This window comes from Octodon degus, unplaced genomic scaffold, assembly GCF_000260255.1.
Source record: "Octodon degus isolate 3935 unplaced genomic scaffold, OctDeg1.0 scaffold00268, whole genome shotgun sequence".
Classification (NCBI taxonomy): Eukaryota; Metazoa; Chordata; class Mammalia; order Rodentia; family Octodontidae; genus Octodon; species Octodon degus.
In genome coordinates this window covers 1883858-1884828 of record NW_004524844.1, presented here as the reverse complement: position 1 = coordinate 1884828, position 971 = coordinate 1883858, and the positions used below count along the sequence as shown (strand labels likewise).

The window sequence follows — 971 nt, the reverse complement described above, 5'->3', positions numbered from 1 at the left end:
ATGTAGAAAACCGCCAAAATGGACAAATCCAGGGGGAGAGAAAATTGATATCTGCCTGGAGCGGAGGAGGATGGGGACAACGGCTTGTTTTTGGGGTAATGGGATGTCCTGATTCTGGGTGTGGCAGAAGCCGACCAAGTCTGTGAGAACACTGGGTGGATTGTTGGTTTTGTAAATTATATCTCAAAAATGCCGTGAAGAGGGGCCGGGGAGATGGCTCAGTGGAATACGCGCTTCCCTGGCAAGCACAAGGGCCTGAGTTCAATCCCCGGTTCTGCCAAAAATTGAAATGAAATGAAATGAAATGAAATGAAATGAAATGAAATGAAATGAATGAAATGAATGAAATGAAATGAAATGAAATGAAATGAAATGATGAAATGAAATGAAATGCCGTGAAGAAAAGAATCACCTGTCTCCGTGTCCGTGGGTTTTGGTGAGCAGCGCTCTGATCAAGATACACAAGGTTCTGCCATACCCGAAAGCACTGCTGCGCTTCCTGGCAGCAAGTGTGCTAAGTCCTGGGCCAGGCAACCGTGGATCTACGTCTGTCACTTTGATTTGCTCTCTTTTAGAACTTCACGTAAAGAATGATTCCAGGTTTAGCCTCCTCTGTGTGGCTTCTTTCATGCAGCTTCATGTTTCTGAGACTCACCCACGTTCTTCCATGGACCTGTCGTCTGATTTTTTGTTGCTGAGTAGTACTCCACTGTGATTTTACCGCTGGGTGCCTCATCCATCTCACGTCTGATGAACATTCATCAGTCTTCCCATTTGGGGCTACCAAGTATGAGGTTATTAACATTTGTGTATGAGTCTTTTTTTTTTTGAGATAAGCTCTCACTAAATTGCCTAGGCTGGACCAGGATTTGAAATCTTTCTGCTCGGCCTCCCAGGATCCTGGGATTATAGTCATGAGCCGCCACACCTGGCTAAATGCACTTATCTTTGTGTAGTCATATATTTTCTTT

At 44.6% G+C, this 971-nt stretch overlaps 1 protein-coding gene across 1 annotated transcript in view; it reads left to right on the top strand.

Annotated features, from left to right (window-relative positions):
- Fut2 (fucosyltransferase 2) overlaps nt 1–594 on the top strand; it is a 4002-nt gene extending 3408 nt beyond the window's left edge. The window contains exon 2 of the mRNA XM_012512737.1: nt 576–594. Coding sequence (XP_012368191.1) covers nt 576–594 — 19 coding nt within the window. The remainder of the gene's footprint in view (nt 1–575) is intronic.
- Nucleotides 595–971: the final 377 nt, after the last annotated feature.